The sequence below is a fragment of the Opisthorchis viverrini genome, assembly GCF_000715545.1.
Source record: "Opisthorchis viverrini unplaced genomic scaffold opera_v5_41, whole genome shotgun sequence".
Taxonomy (NCBI): domain Eukaryota; kingdom Metazoa; phylum Platyhelminthes; class Trematoda; order Opisthorchiida; family Opisthorchiidae; genus Opisthorchis; species Opisthorchis viverrini.
Window position 1 is genome coordinate 958,114 of NW_008751697.1, and position 20,566 is coordinate 978,679.

At 43.1% G+C, this 20,566-nt stretch overlaps 1 protein-coding gene across 1 annotated transcript in view; it reads left to right on the top strand.

Moving 5' to 3' along the window:
• The window catches only part of T265_03029 (hypothetical protein), a gene marked incomplete at both ends in the record, with an annotated part of 48,654 nt that extends 28,316 nt beyond the window's left edge, over positions 1–20,338 (top strand). The window contains 2 exons of the mRNA XM_009167418.1: positions 17,686–17,844; positions 19,419–20,338. Of these exons, the coding sequence (XP_009165682.1) occupies positions 17,686–17,844; positions 19,419–19,574 (315 nt within the window). The remainder of the gene's footprint in view (positions 1–17,685; positions 17,845–19,418) is intronic.
• Between the last annotated feature and the right edge of the window lie 228 nt (positions 20,339–20,566).

Genomic DNA, 20,566 nt, shown 5'->3' on the forward strand with positions numbered 1-20,566 from the left:
GATGCTCACTGTAGGCTCTAGTACACAAACGCTCCGCGGACAACCGATGCAAGCGCTTGTGAGCACTGATACACCGGGTGAAAATGTTGGACAGATAAAGGAAGCTACCCACAAGGTTGTCGAAAACCCTTCGACAGCCCACGACTGGTTTCGCTCTTCTTACGACTCATCAGTCCCAGAGTTTCCGTCAACCTTATATCCTACCTGAACCCGAATTGGACAGATTTTAACAAATACACTCATGTGCATATCAACTTGGTGAATATTTCATTTGTGATTTTCATTTGGAGACTATCATAAATGGACGATCCAGTTGAGTCTACCATGAACAAAATTGATATGCAGTTGAGTGCATTGATCGACAGATACTTTTGACCGCCTGGGACATTTTAGCTCATGAACTGTTCCAACAGAATCGGGAAAAACCGTGGCAAGTAAAGGCCTGTGTACCAGTTTAACCCGAATTCCTGACTTCACTGAATGTCTGACCATGAAATGAAAATTTCCATCACCATATAGCGCTTGATGCTGAGGGAATGTCGTTAATATTCCTTACGGCAAAAATTGTCAGCACTTTCTAGCCGCATTGCCATCATGAATTTGTTAGGCTTTTTCTCTGGGCTTTTACTGGGCAGCTAACCATCAGTTTCTGCTACTGGTTTATTGTTATCAATACGGATGATGACGGGTAAGGATTCTGGTGGGTCGCGTTGATGATATCTTACCCAGGCGTGATGTTCAAGCTTGTTCTTTGTCGGGAGATGTAGGCACTTTGTTTTCGGTTACTTTTCCTGAGTACCTGAGGTCCTTTGTACCAAAGTCCGGCAGCGGAACGCTAGCACTATTCTCTCCGTAATGAGGATGTTAGTGGTGGTAATAAATGCAGATTATGCATTTAGATGCGGGATAGTCTGGCGTGTTAAGCTAATAAAACCACAGTTTTCAACATGCTTGCGAATTCCGGGACCGTGGTATTTGGGCTGCTCAGTGTTTATAAAAACCAGAATTTTTTTGGAGTTTGGAAGTGTGTGTTACAAGGACCCAGATTTCAGTTACTTGCTACTCTCCTGTTGGTGGCTTGTGTAACCCGTGACCAAAGAATCATATGCAAATTGCGATGCAAATACGCACATCAGAGAAACCAAGGAGGCGATGTTCGAGGTAGGACAAACGGGCATTTTATAGATAGGTGGTGTGGGATCTATATCTGAACGTAGTATAACTATAACAGCCTGTCGAAGCTGTTTAGTAACACTAACACAGTGTTTAGAGTGTTATCAGGGAACTAATTGTGTGGGGAGGTCAATAATGGCTGCGCTATTGAATCAAGGATTTCACTTGCAAGTTACGCGAGCTCGGGATAACGTGTCCTGTCAAATGTTACATAACTGGGATGGGCGGTCGTTGGCTAAGTGTTAGTCATTTCAGAGACAGAGCTGGGGGGTTCAAACTGTGTGCGTGGTGCAAAAACAACTCTATTCGTTCTCCTCTTTTGATGCATCATGTTGCCGACCCCCTGCTTAAGAAGTAAAGTCCTGTAGGTATCGGAAAATTACTTGAAAGACAGCGGGCCACGCGTGCACATCAAGCAAGACGTCGATGTTCAGCCGGACCATTTTTGTCAAAAAAAATTAGCAATTAGACGCAAGATAGCTCACCGTTCTTAAAAATGTTGCAGAAAAGTTTTGAGCATAGATTGTACCGAAGAGAACTCGAGGAAATATGGACTGATTTTTGTTGAAATACCGTGGTAGTATGGTAAAATCCCACATTTCCGATTGGTATGTTTGGACCCCTTTGGTTTCTAACTTAATCCTGTGAATTAGCGTATTGCGCCTCGAGTGGTCTTTAGTGTGTGGGCGGTATAGTGTATTCCCCCACCTACTTCGCTGCATCGTGACCGACACGATGCAGTTTGGCATTTTTCTATTATCTGATTGGTCATCCCTGTTGTAGTTGCTTGCCCCTTACGCGACAAAACAGTGTACTGATTGACCCTTCATGGGAAGTTTGACTTTCTTCCTCTGCAACACTAACTTTCGCACAGTTGGTTTCATCCTGTTATTTGCTACTATTGCTTCTCTATTTAGTTATCACACTGAACCCGATGACTAACACGTGAACTCTGCTAGAGAATGTCTGGAGTTTTGTATATCAGAGGGAGAAGGTCAAAGAACACATGGAATGCCAATATAAGCTTGCGGCATGATTTCGTTTTTGGAGTTTAATAATCCTTGTTAATATTGAAAAGGCGTTAATTTCTCTAGGTGTTGAGTTCCAACAAGAACTATTCACGCACGAAACAACCCAAAGACAGCAATGTTCGCGGGAATAGATTCGACTGCGTGCTGAGAAGTTAGCGCCAGATGCCTCTTACTTTTTATATCATTTTATGAATGATTGATAATTACTTTGCAATAAGGATGTATTTTACTTCGTCTGAAAGGACCACTTGAAGAACGCTATCCCTCTAAATGGACCATACGATTCGAATTTTATTCCGGAAGGGGCTAGGAGGTGCCCTTTGGGAGATATGGTGCTTTCTAAAAGTGATTTTCACAGAGCTTTGGTGCTCATCCCTCGAAACAAAAAAAAAACGAACAACGGTTTGTTCACTGTTTGAGAGGGATCCTATCAGGACCGATTCGTGTAGTTTCAATAGTAAGGGAGTGGTTTGAATGCTTTTAAATAATTCCAGCAGATTGTAGGGATGATGTGGCGATTGAACAGCTGTTTTCCGATCAACTGGTATGCATTTTAGTATGCTTTTTTCGGAATTGGACGCCCTCACGTCTGAGATGATCATGCCGTTGCATCGTGTACCTGACATCTGAAGAGCCACTCGTTTTTATAACTGATGAGGGACTGCACAATTAACAATTTCTAAGGTCGGTGATCTGAAGGCACGGTAAGTTCTTCGTTAACGAGAGACATTTGGAGCAACAATGCACTAAATTAGTCGATTTCCTAATATGGTTAACGCTACCCTTAGAACTCAATACGGTTTTCTGTGAAGCTATTCATCGAACCTGGGTCACCTGCAATGTGTAACTCTTGTTTGAAGCAACTATGGTGACGTAGACAATGGTCACTGTTTCGCAGCGTTTATACATAGCGCATGAAGCCTATCCTTCCTACGATTCCAGAACGATGAGGTGATTCCAGCGCACTTATCGTGCCCATTTTGTTCTTCACATGGTACAGAGTTTAATATTGGAAGGTTTGACAAAATGCATCCACACGGTAGATGCAGTTTATGGCTGTTACACCTTTTTGTGCACATCAGGATGTCAGATGCTGGTTGCATCTTTGATCAGCTGCTTTTAAATGCACCTTACACGTATTTTCAAGCCATCATTCACTGTAAATCTTACATCATACAAGATAGCATCTCACTTGAGCACACTGACAGCATCGATCCCGACTACAGTGTCAGCTTTAAGCTTTTTCTAGGTTGTGCTGTGAAATACTTCCAACAGCTTTGCTATGTCTCTTGATGCAGCTATTAGTATCTAACTAACTCTCATTTTAACCGACTCCTAAGGTAACAGACTGGTCTAAGCCGCCAGCTGCATTACCCATGGCTCGTGGTGATATATGAACAATCTACCAGGAAGTGCAGAACGTCTGGGATCGAGCTTGACAATAGGCCGTAGGATCCGCGTTTATACAAGACGTGTCAAATGCCCATAAAAAGATATTTCTGGTGCTGTATTTCAGTGACCACAGCATTAAATCTGCATTTTGCAGCAAATAGCCAATTTAACTTCACCCAATTTTTTTTCACACCACCAGTGAACGGGTCGTTCCTGTGAATTATCAGATGCAGACAGACTGTTGTAGGTTGAAATAACTGACACGAACGAAGCAAATTCTTTGCAGTCCATGATATGACGGCTTTTCGCAGTTTCATAAGAGATTATATGAAGTAGGATTCCAAGACTGGTTTACTCTTCTGCATACAAACTTGGTTTTGACAGGAAACTTACCTAGAACCCATCGGTCTGATGTTCTCAAGCAACTGTGTGTGCTGCACTAGGCCGTCTCATGTTTGAGTCAGTACAATATTCGAGATATCGTGGCATACCCGAAGAGATTGCAGCAACCTTAAGAGTAGTGTATTAATTCTATACTTTCAACGACATTTGCTGCTATTGGAAATGCATCGATCAATCCTTTAAACCATTACATGGAATTGAGGAATAACTGAGTTCTGAGGATGATCGCTCTTCAGGGAGTCAGAGCATTAGTCTTTTTCCCAGGGGTCTCGTACAAGGTAACGAATTGATGCAGATTGTATTACAACGCGAACACAGCTGAATCGATTTTTAACTGTAGGATTTTCGTCTCCGTACGGCAAAGTGAGCTAGCAGTTGTCACACCAACAGTGTACAAATTTATGTGTTGAGCCGAAAAATTTTGACCAAGTCTTATAAAGTTTTTAATACTTGGTAGTAAATTCAGAGACCGTAAAGACAGCATGTGGTCAGTCCTGCTTCCAAGTTTCTTTGGCTTGGTACTTATCATATCCTTAATGGAGATGATACCTACAACTGCTCATCAGATCCAAACGAAAGAGAGCACGCTAATTTTCACCATATTTGTTGAGGGACTGTACACACCCACTACAGTACTGAATCAAGCAACAAGCGCATTGCACTGAAATCAAATTGATCAAGAAGTTTTGCGAGAGTTTTCCAATGAGTTTCTTTGTGTAGAACACGAATAGAAGCAGGACTTTAGAGCAGCACTTCACAGGACATTGCGAAGGATAAATTGCCAAGAGCCTCATGTAGAGCAATCACCTTCAATGTTAATTCTGAGCTGGTCAGTATGGTAAGCAGCAATACACCTGCAGTAATTACTGGCATAACCCAGTAACAACCACTAGAGAATAAAGCCTTAGTAAAGAACAAAATGAGAGATGCAGGGTAGAGATTTATCACCGAAAACCCATTGTCCTTAAGGAAATCGGTCAGCATCAGAGGGATTATACCATCCAACATTATTAAAGCGCGCCTAAATAGGTCGTTGTAGTAAGACGCCATCAGTTTAATCGCTTTTTAAACCTTCAGAGCTACCCAAGCACATGGCAGCAGAATGCCAGGCTGTGGAGTGACAGAATGTTCGCCACTAGGGCCCGTTACCGGCCGTTTCACATAGAGTTTTCGAATAAGTGCAAAAAAGATTTCATGGGCCCCATTCAGAAAGGTGCGACGATCTTACAGAGAACAACTTGACGGCGGCCTAATATACTACTTATAAGCTTGCTGAAAATTCTTCAGCAGCCAACGACCGGTTTCGCCCTTCTTTAGACTGCTCAGATTGGTGCATTCCCCGAGTTTCCGTTAATCTCATGTTCTACGTGAGACCGAATTGCACTGACTTAGCGAACTACACTTATTTGCAAACAAGTTTGGTTTTTCGAGAGACTCACCTGGAACCCAGCTGAACCTCTCGTTAAAAACATCATAAACGAGAAATGCAGCTGGGTCCCAGGTAAGCCTCTCAGAAAAACCAAATATGTTTGCCAGTGAATATATCTCGCTACTTGAGAGTGGTCTCTTTTGTTTAATGGTAGGGTAATTCGGAGTACTCACGATCAGTACCTTTACCTTTACCAAACATCCTTCGTCTTGTATGTAAGGAATAGATAATAAAGATAACATTTAAGTCCTTTTACGCTCATTACCTCCTACTGCTTCACCAGAGAGATTGGTGGTGACTGGTGGATGATCGGTTTTCAGACTGTCCTGCACGAAGATACCGGCATAAATCCATGGAAAACCACATGGGACGTAATGAAAACTACGCACGACTGGAACAGATCCTCTGTTAGCTTGGATGAACTTAAGATAGTGATCGTGGATTCGCGTGGAACCTCAAGGCACTAGGTCTTCATAAGTTACCAGGACGTATACAAGATGCTATCTTTTGGCGATGCAACGTAAGAGCCGTTATCACTCCATGAAGTTTACTGATTTTTTCACACATCAGTTTCATCAACTCAGAAACTGTTATAATATGATCAGCACTGTCGCAGTACCCGTAAGGATCCTTTCGGAGTTCTTTAGCTGCTAAACAAACGACTATAAATAAAGTGAACAGCTCCATGCGTGGTGTTGAAAATTTGCTCTTTCTGATGAGAGGGTATAAAACTAAGGAAAGCGGGCGGCCGTAATACAGCCTTGCATTCTCATACATGCATCTAAATACCGTGATGTACATAATGATGACCGTAATTTCAGAATTTGTGGGCTTCAGGACTGTGACGAACCTTCAGGCTACACTCCCTGGAAGTGAGTTCCTCAGGGTTCAACCATACCAGCAGGGCCAACAGAGAGTCATAGTACTGCGAGGAACCTTATTATGTGATGTTCTGGGTGTAGAATGTGGTTCGTCAAGACACGTATTTCCTCCAGGTGATTAGCCTTCCCATACGTACAGAAGCACGAGGAAGGACGATCAGAAAGGGTTGGCCTTAAGAACCGAACGGTCCGGTCGTCCAGCGGTTGATCGTGATCGCTGTCGTATTATCCAGTTCGATCGGGATACGATTAACACGTGCCAGTAGCCCGATGCGGTCACGACAGCGCCTGCTATACGCAGCCCAGTCGAATGTCGGACATTTCGTTTTACTCGCTGCACCCTGTTGCAGGTCAGCGCCTTGCAGCCATTGGTTCAGGCAAGTGTCTCCCGTGGAAGCCCTGACAGCCAGAGTTTTCAGTCAAAGGTTGAAGGTGGGGTAGCTTAGAAAAATTCCTTCTCGATGGATGAGCTGGTTGTATCATTCACTCTTTCATCACTCCTTTATTCACTGACTCTTCTCCATATGCCCCTATACGGCCTTTGGGATTCATTTGACTGTCAGTCATCTAACCGTTGGTCTGTATTTAAACTCCTTCTCATTAAAATAAACCAAATCAAATACCCGACAGAGTAAACTAGTCATAAAGTTGCTGAAATGAGAAATCGAGACGGGATTCACTTAAAACCAAATTAGTTCGCAAAGTTAGTTTGCAATGCGCTTGTCTGACTCGCGAAATCTACGGCGTGGGAGTTTTGCGTAGCCTCAGGGCTACGCGTGGATGCGATCTACAAACTGTCCGGCTAGCTGGTTCAGTTGAGATAAATTCATTTGGAGGAACCAAACGGTGTTTGCTTTTCTATATCAGCCTATAGCGTACGGCCCCGATAGACGCTTTGACGCTGACAAAGTCAGCTTCTGTCGAAATAGGTCACGGTTGCTTCGGTCAGATAATCAACAAAACATCTGGTTCAACCGGTACGCATCCTGTACTCTTGAAGGAAGCGTGTGAATCTCTTGTAGCTAGTCTGATGAGTTTACTCCGAAATATTTGGGATGAAGACAGATTGAAGCGCTTCATCAGTGACCTCTGTATTCCATGTAGTGCATGAACATCTTGCCAAAATCAACGGGGCATTGGTCTGGCGGCCACAACTTCCAAGGTGCTCTCAGGTTGCTCCATTGCTGAGATACCCCGATTCCGTCTGTTTTCCTCTCTGACTGGTGCTGAACGCGAAATGTCTTAGGCCTACTTTCCCGTTCTCACCACTTCCAGTGCTGTCGCATTTCCTCTGCAGTTTTATAATGGATGCGTTACTTGCGACTCCCTTAACTGCCTCTAGCATCTTGAGGGCCGAATTATCCCCGGGACGTTATGCCGTGGACACTGAGTTTGATAACGGTATCACCCTTTTAGGATGAGGCCATTTGGAAATGCAAACACTTGAATAACAGATAGTTCTGCTGTATCGTTCAGAATGCGCTACACTCGAGCAAACTGCAGATTTCTGCTGCAAAACTGAGTGGAATAAACTCAAACCTCACGCTTGCAGATGAACTGGTTGATATGGTAGATAAGTTCATCTGTCTGAATAACTATGTAATCCTGTGGTAACTAGAAGAGATTTTGAAAATTTTGCTAAAGATTTCGTTCTGTAACTGAATTCACTATGTTGGAAAGCGCCACTATATAAGTCCGACAGACTTTTAAGGGTGAAGTTATTTCTTAAGTTGGGTAGGCCGTGGAAATGCTTGGCAGCTTAAGACATATGTCGCGCTAGCGTGATATCGGGTATGGGCTTTCTCAAACCTATCTGTCCTACTTAATGGATAAGCTATGTGATGGTTACATACTGAAGGTCTTCGAGATATCTGTGTTTGACCTTCTGTTCATCTAAAGCGTTGTGTGGGTCTAATGGGAACAGATCGCTAATGCCAGATGGTTTTCCGGAAGGTGAGCTCTCTCTCTTTATGTTAAGTTGTCAACAAGAACAATTTACGCTGGTTGGGTCATGTATTTCGTTAGCTCTGGGGACCGTTTTCCCCTTAGCCGCCACTTTTTCCAGCCGAGTATTGGATGGAGACGACTCTAGGCTGGTCAGTCCACGATTTGGTAACGAAGCCTGAATGCTCTTACTAGTAAAATCGGTCGCCTTCATAGGCACCGTCTTTCCCGATGAGGACTCCAAGATGAGTCAAACGTATGATTGGTCGTCCCAACAGACGGCTTTATCATGGATCCGGTGCCTCGTGAAGGCAACTGCCCTCACTGCGTAGATTTTTAACTGCCTACCATACCGAAAAAACAAACACTTAACATCAACGAAGCAGCTGGACCATCGACCCCAACATGTACCTGTTCTTCCTTCAATCCTTCGTATCCTTTGTGAGCGAAACTTTAGCTACAGGAATCACTGTACTTTGATACACGGTTTGTAGCGGGACTGGTGCCCAGTGTTCTACAACTAGATCCCATAAGTGCGCACGATTTGATCACGAAGAGAGAGTCACGTCTGACGATTGAGTCATGATGTCTCAAGTCTCCTGATAGTCCCCTTGATAGTAAACTAGCGATTTGTCGACGAAACAAATTAAAAAGATGTTGGTTATCACAATACCAGTAGTGGGTGGTTGCAAACTTTAATTTTATGTAAAAGGTGGACCAATTACTGGCTTGGCGTTATCGGATGCAAATATATGGCGTCATGACATACTGTTGGTCTGCAGGTTGCCAGAACAGGTGATGTAATATGATGAGGTGTGTGTCCACAGCTCCAACACCATATCGGAGATCCACATCACGTATTGTTGCCCTGAAGACTACAAGACCATTTCCAAAAAGGTTGACGGCTTCTCGGGGTTATTCTGTTCTGCTGTGGATTATGTGGTAGCACCAAGACGTTTTCGCGAAAAAGCGTGGGTGCTGTAGGATGAGGTAGCAACTATGAAGTTCGTCCATATCGTACATTATATCCTCATTTGTTTCTGCATTTCGAACTATCAACTGGTTCAACAGACAGACCGAAATTCAGATGACTTGTAAACAAAGGTCCTCTTTGCTGTTAGTTTCGTTTGTGACTAAGCTCAGTGATCGACCAGTGGGCGTGACCTTGTATTCCTGTAATGAATCTCCTGTCAGTTTACCAAACAGGGCGTGGAAAGTTATGCAAAATCACACCAGGAGCTGCTTTATTTGAAAGATACAGCTGGATTCTTCTGTACTCTTAAGTAAACAATTTGTTGAAGTTGCTTGTGGTACCATCGCCAAAGGTGAATTGCAATGGTTGTCCAACATTGATTAAATCCGATCGGACTTATTGATTTTGCTTCAGGTTTTCTGAAAATGGTCAGGGTCGCTTTGTAGATAATTTTCATAAATGGACTGAGGTTAAGAGACGGGCCTTTTCAGTAAGTAATGATCCATACAAGTATTACGTTTGACTGTCACTCGTCCGTTTCAGTTGACTTGACAAATCTCCCTGTACTAGCCACTGAGAAAGATTAATTAGATGACTCTGAGCGGCATAAACACACGCTCCAGAATAATTTGAAAGCGAACTAGGGGTTTGGCATTCCATGAGTTCTATATCCCAGCATAGCATGTAGTACGCGACCCGACCTTGGGCCAATGATCTGCTCGAACATGTGGGTTAGGTATCAAGCCAACTTTCACACTACAGCAAGCACTTTATCAAGTTTTGCGTAAAGGGGTACATATTCTCATAGTTGTTACCATCTCTAGAGTAGAAAATTGTCACATGCAGTCTCAGTGGCAGGAGCAGAATCAGTTCCTTAGTTTTGCTGTTTCACACGTATCTCACTAAGCAAATCAATGTGTGATGTGAAAGCTTCATTATCACCATTAGGCCAATCCATCTACTAGGCAGTGAGAGTGCGAATAGAAGGAAGTTCGGTGAAACGAAGAAACTAAGTTTCTAGTCAACTTGGTGTTAATAAGAAACTTGGAGGAGTGTGAAATAAGTCTCCCGTTTATGTCATTCGACAAATGTTTGTTACGAATGTTGCACCCCGCCAGCGTTGCACAGTTTGTAGCTCAAATAGAATGTAAGGTTGGCGGATATTAGACTTACTTGAAGAGGCACAAGAAGGTTCAAACCGATGGTGGACTGTCGAAACGTTTCCAGCATTCCTGTAAGTAGCATCTTATTAGGAGAGTTCAACCACACAGCATGGTATAAATCGATTTAGTCAACCGCAGTAGTTTTGAGTTCAACTCCATCGTGTTGATTTCAAAAACACGGAGAGAGACTTTCATTTGGTTTTCAAAAGCTCACGTAAAACTTTATAGTGAGGTGTAGAAACGTGTAACGAATTACAAGCGCAAAGAAGCTGTCAGTTTTGTGTGAGCTTATGGACGAACAACTGTTAGCATCTCGCTTCAATATCGCCTGCGTTGTGTTTGTCTCTGCTGGTTAAAAGCTGTTATTTTTGGGGAAGCAACCACTGACTGATTCGCTTCACTCGTGTTCTCCCTCCGGCGGGTTGGACTCGCAACGTTCTGCACATGTGTGATCAAATATGAGTGTTACTAGTCCGAATTTGTAGACCGACATTTCAGATTTATTAAGAGAAGAAATATTACTAAATGAAGTGAAAAAATGTCTGGTGCAGTTATGCCATGTGGTTGAATGCTTCTATTATTATTCCCAGAATGCACAGTGATGCTGACAACTACGGTTGGTGAAACACTGGGCACATTATTATCATCTTTACTGCTTTAGGAATACAAACTAACTGATCGCATCTATGGTTAGTGACAGCAAAGGCACGTCAGGGAACTTGGCCAACTGGTGAAAATAGCCAGCGGTGAAATATTCGGTAAATGTTGGAGAAGATACCGACTTCTAGCACTATGCAACCTGTGCAACCTGATTTCGATTTTCTAAGCAGTGCAAGGTGATTAGTCCATTTGCTTTCCATATCTGCTCAACGATACGTGCTCATCGCGGTAAAATTTTCGGCGATTTTTTAAGAAGCGTATTTATGGGGTATATTGCAACAGCTTAGCAGCTTCTGACTGCGGTAACCCGTATCCAAATGATATGGTTCACCTCAAACCAAACCACGCGGAAATTGTGTCACGTGCTGATGGCGAAATTCGACTAATAAATTATGACATTCTGTAAGCATGCCGACCGTGTGAGTCTGTTGTGAGCATATTTACTCTAATTCGCGCAATGGACTTCGTCGAAGTCAGCTGTGTTTTGGGTCAAATCGATCGACTAACTTGAGTCGAGCGGTGGATCGATTTTTCGAGATATCGAGTCGCAACAGAAGGAGAGAACCACGTGTTGTATGAGATATATGGGCCAATTTTCTGGCCATGATTGTACCAGTTGTATAGAACAATGGCTAGGAATCTCATTTTCAACTGAATGTTACAAGGAGTGTGTATCAAAGACAATTCGCACCAAAGTAAGCAGTTACGTGACCTGTACTGATGAAGTGGTGTGATTTGCTCTGAGCTTTCATCGGCAGTCTGCATGTGAGATCCTGAAACATGTACGTCATGTCAAAACGATCACACAAGATTCTTCCATAGTGCTGGTTACCTGAGGTAAATTTGGAAAATTTGTATATCTGTATTGTGTGTGTATTGTGTGCCTATGAATGGCGGCGATATGACACCATGAAATTCGTAACTGATGGAAAAATTTCATTCCCAAGCGAAGACTAACCCGCGAAAGAATACAACAGTAATTCAGTAAACGTATGAGGGTTTGAGGAATCGTATATCGGACCTGACATTTGTTTTGCAAGTTGTTGACGGTAGACGAGTTTGTTCGCTGGTTTCCCGTCTCAGAGAACAGACTGAGGGTTTGCAAAAATTTCGCCATTTATCAACTAGGCCTCCCCACTTCACCTACCACTCATTAGCCATGGCTGATGAGGGATCTAGCCTAATAACTGACAGCTTGATCAGATGTTTAGCCATTGCTCTCGGCTGGTTGGTACAAAAAGAAGCTGAACTGCAAATAGCACAGAAATGGCGCGTTTCACGTCTATTACAAGCCATCGTGGCGATTCCTGAAGTTACTAGACGCTTTTTGGAACAACAATGAGCTCTGAACAGATTACGCACGGTGTGACATCTTGGTGAAAAAGAAAGACTTGCGTTTAACACATCAGAACGGCTTGTAGCTTCGGTCAAATTGTGCAGGTCAAAAGCCCAAATTTCCTGCGCCAATGTTCACTGTCTCAAACGCCGCTTACAGTAATCTCTCCTAATTTCCATGGTATCTACGGTTGTGAGACTTGGTCTTTTCGATTTGATAAACCGAGGTTAATTTTAGCCTCTGTGACCCCCTCGAAATTGCAGCTGTAGTTAGTTTAGGTCCACGCATAGTCACAAGAGCATGTGATAATCAAATACTCATTTTTTGTGCAACAAGGGCTTGCACGAAAGTTCTAAACCAGCTTTGTAATCTAATCTCATTCACCTACACAACAAGATCCCCGGTTTTTCGAGCAATTCATTTTCGTGCAAACAAACGGCATGCAACCCTGGCCTTCTAGAACAAGAGTTATTTGATGCACTGTTCTAAACAACATCAGACTGAGAGCTAACGTCAGTCTTCGTCCATATGATTAGTCCTTACGGATTATGTGAATATCGAACTACTTGTAGCGGAAAGCCACTTAGCCTCTGCATTGGTGTTCTGTTATTTTCACGTTTGAAACCAATTTAAGTAAGGCAGAAGATAGACTTCGCCTTGTATGACCATAACGTTGCTCTTCAAGTTAGATTTTCCTCGGGACTTCTCAGGTATCTATTTGTGAGAAGCAGAAAAAATTTGTAAACCGCAATCCAGGTTACTTGTATTTACTTGAGGAGCTTACAGTGATTTGGCTGCGCAAGAGGTTGCTTAGGTTCAAATGCTGAAGTTTATGATTGGGTTTCATGGCCTTAGCATTCACAAGCCGCTGGCTGCAAGTTTATGGGAAACAGTCATTTAAATATTGAAAACCTCGCTTCACTAACAGATACAGCTCCATAGGAGCTTAGGGGGCACGCAGCAATCGAGGTGACTCATAAATTATCTCATATCCACGACTTTTGTTGGTGCGTGGGATGCTATCAAGTCTAGCAGTTCTGAGGCACCTCTCTACCACACTTCAGCTTTGAACAGTTAGGCTTGAAAAAAGTCGGCAAAACCATACACAATAAAGCTGGATTGTGTGTGTATAATCGGGAATAACATCACAAGCTATGGCGATGCGAAACGCCATTATGGCCGAAACGATTTAAGTTTAGAACTGACCACTCTGTACCAAGAATCCTTTATTGCTAACTGTTGGAATGTATTGTGAGTGTGCCGAAAACTCTCCGTCCGTTTTTATTATTGGATTAGAGGCTGACCAGTGCAGTGTGGCAATAGTATAGCGTAATGTTTGCAAGTTTCCGAAGTGGATGCACGTACGCACCCGTCATTCCCTTCGGCTCTTTGGTTGCTTCCAACTTTACTGTTTATTGAAACATCTCCATAGACGTACAAAAATGCTTATGTGATATGGAGCCGTATATTCCAACAAAGGGGCTGAGATCATCTGTAAGCAGGAGCGTAACTCTTCCCCTCGAGAATCGCCTCCAGACAATGAGCAGCCAATTCAATTTGCATTTAAATCTTGCCTAAATAGGGATTGCAATTAGCAATGTTGTGGAATGTGGGTAGGTCGGGTGCATTGTTTGGTTGTTGGTCTGTTCGCAGAGCTTGGCAGTTGGAGTGCAAACGTTTCATCACCAATCGAGGTGACATCGTCAGTGCAGGGTTGAGTGGGATTGCAATTGTCTTACTATAGGCACTCACAATATGTTCGAATAAGCCATTTCCTTAGTATTGATTGATTTTATGAATATTCAAGAGTAAGTGTTAAGCAGAGGTAGGTGTGGGGAAGCGGTAACCTAAATTTCGCGTTCAGTACATTGAACACATCCGTTCGCCAAGGTGAACTTTCAACATTTTGAGACTTTTGAGACAACGCATTCGTGCACTTCAACATCCGAGCCCCCTAGTTTGGATTGTGGTTGACTCGCCGGATTTTTCTTCTTTCGGATGTTTTACTAATCGTATTGGCAACAGTTTTTCGAACCGTGTTGCAAAACTCCATCAGACTTTCCGACCCTTTCTCGCTCAAATACATGTCCTTCACAGACCATTTCGATGAGCCGGGAAAGGGGAATATCATTGTCTTTTATGCTTAAAACGGTCAGTAGCTCTACTTTAGTTCAGTTATTTCATGGGTAGTTTGTTGAAATTAGCACAAGTATTCAACAGTTGTTCACATCTTAAACCAGTTTGTTGTGATATTGCTGACACCGTTCGTCACCTTCCTTCAAAATTTTCTTCCGAGAGGATACAACAAAAAACCAGCGATTTTTACAAGTCTCAGGTAAACACTGGTACTGTTGATGTGTACTCAAGGGGTACTGGACTTTCAGTTTGTTGCTATTGCTTCGCGTTACCCTGTAGAATATGGGAGACAAGATCAACGTTAACTCGAGGTGTGATAAGAATGCCCCGAATTCACTCCGTTTCTCACTGTTTCACCTAAGTTTGCGTCGGCGCATGTGGGGTAGAATAATAAACCATAACGAACAGAGTAACTGAAGTGTACGGATATGGATTGGACTCTTTTGTCAAAGACTCAGAAAGTGTCGGCCAATTGGTTTGCGCAGCCGTGTTTGGCAGCTTCTCCATACATATAGGTGGGCGAGTAGAAAGTATCCATTGCCCGGTTACCGTGAGTTCTCAGCGCTCCAAGAGTGCCTTTCTTGGGAATATTGCTCATTTGTGGATCCATCATGAGAGAAGAGCACTGCACGGAGGTTTACAACGGTTTTCAAATTTGACGCATCCGCCTTGTGGATGGTTGCATCCCTGTGCAATTTTACTCGGTTTCAGACACATTTACATCTTTTAATTTCCTTTATCTCTTCTCTTCAAGCAGTATCCTAGTAATTTGACGAGAAGTCTCCTAACTGCTGCTTTTGTCTAGTAGCAGTCGTTCTCAAGACTTGACACGCCTCTTTGTCTTATTCAGATGCCGGCAGTTGGGGACCACATACCACTCACTACGCTGTTGATCAGCCTTTCTCAACAACAATCTAAGCTAACTAAACCGTTTCAGATCGACTGTCATTTGTATAGCTGAAAGAACTGGACCAAACAAAGCAGGGCTCAATATGTGACATTGCAATATTTAAAATAACGGCAGTGTCTTCACATCAAATACAAACCTACGTAGGTGGTCACTTCCCTGACAATTTGACCATCCGTCATCCATCACTGGTCATCCCGTCCACAACGAGTCACGACGTACTGTCCTGTTTAACCGGGCATTTCTATTAACTAGCTTGCAGGCAACAGCTCAAAAACACGCCACTGTAGCATGAAATGTACTGCTTATGACACATAGTGGGATGTAGAGAACGTCCTCACTGAGGAGATACTTAACCATAACGGATGTCCTTAATAGAAATGCACGTACTAGATAACTTCGAAAAAAGCCAAGGTTGTGTTGATTATCACCATTCAAAGGGCCCATCACTATTGGAGGTTACATACTATATAATGGAAGTTTATACGTCATGGTTAGAACCATTTGCTTCTATATAGAACATGAACTGTTTTTTTCAAAAGATGGACGATCCCATTAATGTAAATGAACATTTTTACCGGATGGTTTGGACTGTTGGTAAAAAAACATTGTAACCTTAGGAGCACCAACATCCCAATCGATAGCTGTTATGAAATTCCGCTCTGCCAGGCGCTATCCTGAGCTTCTTCAGCCTTGAACCATCTATTATTCTTGACGTGATCACCGCATACTGGATAAAAGTTGTCGAGCAGAGTTAGGACTGTGAAAGCCGAATCGGATCATCACAAACAAGAGATTCAGCTGGATTCAGTTGAGTTTCTTGTCTGAATCAGATTCGTGTGCAAATGAGAGTGTTTGTCGCATTTTGTCCGATCTGGGTTCAAGTAGAACATAAGGTTGGGGAAAATTCAGGGACTGCGCCTAACTGGTAAGCTCCAAGACGGATGATACCGGTCCTGGGCGGTCGAAGAGCTTTCAGTGACATGATGAGTAGTGTGAAACTTATACTTGAAGACAAATCTATCCGCAAAATTAGCTGTCAACCATCTATATCTTCGGGGACAGTTGTTATTCGAACACCCCACTGCATAACCAGGTGGATCATGTGACTGTGGTGTGCATCACCTAATGAAGTGTCTAGTGGAGGTCAATCCGTTTGGTTTTGTTAGGGTATAATTAAGCTGGTTCTTTCTGCACCACATTGAATTAAGTAAGGGACGTCACGTGCAATTTGATCTTCAGCTTTTTGAGTTCTTTTCGACTAGTAAACTGGATTCGTTGGCAAATGGCTCCCAATTATTATGAACTTTTTAGCTTATCTTTTTGTTATTCGTTACTCGTAGGACGAAGAGGGCATCAAGAACTATGATCGACTAAATAAGACGGTGAACAATGAACGACTGTTCTTTGAAGCCATTTCCTCAGCAGTAGTACGTTAAACAGAGATCCTGGGAGCGTGAGAGAAGTGGGAGCTTTCAGTCAACGTTCGAATGAAGCTTGGATTACTCACTTTCTCGACGGCTGTATGGCTGGCTTTGTGTGCTTCGAACATGTGACGCTCACCCGGCCCGCTACCGGAGTTTCAACTAAGAATGGCCTCACCAAATTTCGCTTGAGTAAGGGCATGTAATCTTCGTCAAATGCTGTCGGAGTCATATTTAGGTCAATTTGAAATGTCATCCAACTCCTACTGGGCTTACTTCTAGGGCAACGTACAGCAATGTGGGCTAGATGGCCCAAGTGGTTGGAGTGCAAATTTGCTGACTCGAAGATCTGTGGTTCGAACCAGACCTCTGCCTCTTGACTTCCCCTGTCTGGACTTGGACAACGTGGCAGTATTCAAGCCCTCCGTTAGCATGGCAGTTACGGACCGTAAGGGTGCCATAGCTGAACGAACCTACAGTAATTACACCATAAAGTGATTTTTCCACACACGGGACAAGATTGAGTTTCGTATTCAAATCTAGCAGCCACTGATTAAGCGGAAATTCAATAACCAACACTACTTACCCCTTCCGTTTCTGAGGATGCGTCAGCCGCATTGTGTTTTAGACCATTCTTGGCGTTGAGCAATTACTCAAGACAAGGCTTACAGTTTTGGCCAAACAGGATCCTACTCACAAGTCCGAAATTTTACCATCGGACCCATAGCTTTTTTCCTATATATTGAGAAAACGGTCTGATTGACAGGGATAGCTAGTTTGTCATCGCCCTCTCTGTGATTCTCACTTTCAAAACGACCTCCATTTTACTCCCAGGCCCATTTTGACCAGTTCAAGTCAAACATACCCATGACTACGCTACAGGCTAATGTCGAAGGTGTGACGAACGTTTTGCGTGACAATCTCGAGCAGATCATGAAACGCGGTCAGCTGGCTGGTGAACTAGCAGAAAAAACGGAGGAACTTGAGGGCAGTGTGAGTCATGAAGCATTTTTCCGTTGATATTACTATCTATCGGGTGAAGCAATGCTATTCATCAGCAGCATTTAATAAGATACACGAATGACTGATCGTACGTTTTCTGCATATCTAAAGTCGATTTGTCCTCGTTTACGACCATAGGATGTTAATGATTACGGGCCTGTGCCTTTCCTCTGTGGAACCGTTCCGACTGTTGGATATGATTGTGTTACCTAGTGGTCTACGAAGTTCTTCCATGGTGAAATGTTAGTTGCCCAATAACGTCTTTCGTGCCAAGAGACCGTCACAGCTTCCCAGACCAAACACCAGTTGTACTGTCCTACTCATTATTCAATGGTTCATGTGTTGGCTGTTCCCACAGATTAAACCATAATTACACCAATGCCATACTAAAGGTCTACCCGTGAATGATTATGTCCCTGTAAGTGGTCAATGGACTTTAGAATCCAGAAGATCAATCTAGAACGATAATTCATCATGTTGCATATGATTCGTATTGAACCACTAGGATCGATAGTGAACATCGCCGTCCATACCGGCTATAAGTTGCTTGTTTTTAATTAGTGGATACTTTTGTAGAGCTATCATCTCAATGTGAATAGCTATGAATAGCTCCTTACTCGCCCAGTGAGCACGCACTCTTGAGTAGTAGTTTTTTTTGGAGGTCGAAATTTTCTACCCAAAAGTGGAAAGCTTTTATGCGCAAGCAGGATTAACATTAAATGGTATGCAGGGAGGTACATCTAGGGACTATTTGACTAATTCACCAGAAAATAAACCAATTGCCACCGAGGTTCGGAAATAGCGGTTTAGAAATGAATATTTTTTTTGTTGATTATGTATTCAAGCAATCAAGCAGCTGCGAGAAATCAGAGCGCCTACCTGGTTGCTTGGATGTCCACAGCGGATTACTGCGCTCTTCATTTCTGCGGATTAGCCTTGGTCCTCCATCGTTTTATTTAACTCAGACCGTCGTCCGATGCCCAGATTGACCAGAAACACCTCGAAACCTACTGAAACGTTATAATTTACACCGATTTTCATCCGTTTTCGTCGTTTTCTCCACCACATTGCTTGTTTTTCACCGCTTTGAACAAAACCCCGGCCTACGAATCAGTCGAATGTACAATGCATGGGATAGGGTCTCAAAGTCATTTCAGCAAATTTGCACACTCAATACAGTTAGCCTCAATACCGTTAGCCTTTTTCCAAACTCTTGTCTTAAAGCACCGACTATAGGCTTTTGAGAGCACTGAGAGATGGATTGATTTTGACTGGACAATGGTCACGTCAAATTTGTCGTTGCATTGAATGGAGATTAGTTGCTGATAAGCAAAGCAAATAAGTAAAGTCCAGCTGCTTGAATGCGACACCGGGTTAGGAGATTTCCAGCGAGAAAAAACCCGCTTCAGTAGCTTTGATCGACAGCAGTGATTGCGAGTGAAACCCGTGTGCCTGAAGCCGGAACCACATTTCCTCAAGTCCCACATTTTTTAAAGTCTTTTTGGATCGTTGGATAGTCTGCAGACGCTTTTTTCCACATGTATTTTATTTCTCTCTTTTCTCAGGCTCAAATGTTCAAGCAAATCAGCAAGAAGGTCGAAAGCCATGAGCGATCCAAACATCGAAGACTGAAGTTCATTATGATTGGTGTTGGACTCGCTATCCTGCTTGTCATAATTCTCATCATTTTATGGCAAACCGGCGTATTCAAAAGCCATTAGTCCATTCTAAACCTCACTATTCACTCCGTTGCCTCGGCGATTGTCAATTGGCATCTATTGTGCAAGGTGTGGATAACACATTCCAAATTACTTCACCACAGGCTGGACACTGAGATACTAGGAGCCTGTTTGCTCATCAACCGGTTTCATCTACACTATTTTACTCTTGTATGTTCTCAGTCGCCCAGAATCAGTCGTGTTTCATCAGGTTAGTGTCCCGACCATGGTCCTAACCTTCCCCGGACTCTTTCATTTCCGAATTGTCTTGTCTGAGCTAAGACAACAACATAGAGTTTACTTGATATTTTCATCAGATGCTTTGTTCCTCTGCACCAGTTTGAAAGTTGACTTGTTTGGATCGCAGACGCAAAATTGCCCCACCCCTTCCCATTCAGTCTAACGTGAAAGTTGATTGGAACCGCAGACGAAAATTGCCCCACCCCTTCCCATTCAGTCTAACGAAACTACAACGTGCCGTTTTGTATCTTGCTATGTTATCCGTATGCTTGTCGAGTTAACCTTGTCCATATAAGTTCTCGGCAATTTTATATTCGAAGCGTTTTGTCATTTGTTTTCCATCAATGTTCTGTGTTTCCTTCAGCGCACAATACCGCATGCTTTCCGAACAATATTAGCTATTGAAGAAGAATGTGTGTGCTATCCTCCGTTAGAATCAATATCGAAGCAATTTCAACTGTTGAACAAACCATCATATAAACTTTGCTTTCACGTGGATGCCATTTCGTCGCATACTTTCCTGTCATATCCGTCACAGATAGCCTGCCTCACTGTATGTCAATTCAATTTAGGTACATCTTGCCACGTTCGTGGCGTCAGTTTACGAAGCATACACACGAATGGGCATATAGGTCAGTGACACGTCCACGTGCCACTTTTGGACTGGGCGGCCTTAGTGGCAAAGTGATTGATGGGTACGGATAAGCGAAACAGATGGAGATCAAAAGTACACGGACAGAGAATGCGAATGAAGG